The following is a 1,180-nucleotide window of genomic DNA, read 5'->3' as shown; positions in this document are numbered from 1 at the left end:
GTCAACGGCGACACCAAAAGCGGCCTTATTGTAACTATTTCTAACAATATTTGTTTTAGGACACCATGGTGAAAAGAACTGAGGAGAATCAGTACAAGAGTGCCTGACATTCCCTTCTTTTCAGTGACTCTGTCACCCTTTCAATCATTCTACCACAGTTGTGACGCACAAGTTTCGATTGAGCTCCCCCACCTTTCCCCTTTTTTTTTCCCACAGCACTCCACTTCATAAAGGCGGGAACGCATGACCCCGCCCATTTCCTCCGTACAATGCAACGTCCCTCGCGTCACCGCGAGTTAAGGCAGAGAGAGCGAAGGCAGGTAGGCTCGGCGTGGTGACGTCACCTCGCGGCTGCTCTCGCGCCCTGCCCACCCCCTTTCCCTCCTCAGCCTGTGAATGAGCCGTTAGAAAATGGCCGCCGCGCCGAGCGGAGAGGAGAGACTGTGAGTGCTGGGTCTCGGCCGGTCTATGTCTCCCCCGTCCCCTCCCCATCTTTTCCCGCCCTCTTCCCGCTTGCATTACGCTTTGCCGTTATCTCCTTGTGTGTGAGGGTGGTAGGGGGGGCGGGGTCCTACAGGGTGTCTTTTTTATTTTACTGCATCTCTGAGGCTAAGGGGGGCGGGGCCGTGTAAGAAGAAAATGTCACTGTCACTTGCTCGCTGCTCATTGCTTTGCTGTCATGGGGGGAATTGTCACAGTTGCGGTGCCCCCCACCCCCCTTCTTTTGCCTAGGTTGACATTTGCTCAGTGCGTCATTGAGCCCCTGTTAATGGGGAGGCCCCGGACCCTCCATAGTGAGGGACAACCAGGGTCCCCGGGTGAGGGGTCCCTCTGCATGACACACCTCTCTTTTGGACACATCATGATCCTTACAAGTGGCCCTGCTGTGTTCTCCAGTACGTGTTTGTGCAATGCTCCATCAGTCAGAAGTTCGCACACTTAGCCTGCAAACATTATTGGGAGCATGAGCGTTAAAAAAAAGCCAAAATGTTGTTCTGACGTTTACCACATTTGTCGTGCGTTGTGTACGTGGTTTCATTTTCTGTCACCGACTAACTTTATGTATTTCATGTAAAAGAAAAGGCGTCACGATAACTGGCCTGTGACACGGTACCCCCCTCCCCCCCTTTTTGCTCCGATCCGCCATGTTTACGTTTTGTAATAAAAGGCTTTATGAATA

At 52.4% G+C, this 1,180-nt stretch overlaps 1 protein-coding gene across 2 annotated transcripts in view; it reads left to right on the top strand.

Annotated features, from left to right (window-relative positions):
* Positions 1 to 383: 383 nt before the first annotated feature.
* The window catches only part of MECP2 (methyl-CpG binding protein 2), a 33,485-nt gene continuing 32,688 nt past the window's right edge, over positions 384 to 1,180 (top strand). For both annotated transcript variants that reach the window (XM_018560724.1, XM_018560723.1), the window contains exon 1: positions 384 to 443. In XM_018560724.1, the coding sequence (XP_018416226.1) occupies positions 412 to 443 (32 nt within the window). In that variant the 5' untranslated portion in view covers positions 384 to 411. The remainder of the gene's footprint in view (positions 444 to 1,180) is intronic.

The sequence above is a fragment of the Nanorana parkeri genome, unplaced genomic scaffold, assembly GCF_000935625.1.
Source record: "Nanorana parkeri isolate BGI_ZX_2015 unplaced genomic scaffold, ASM93562v1 scaffold475, whole genome shotgun sequence".
Taxonomy (NCBI): Eukaryota; Metazoa; Chordata; class Amphibia; order Anura; family Dicroglossidae; genus Nanorana; species Nanorana parkeri.
This window is presented reverse-complemented; position numbering and strand designations above follow the sequence as displayed.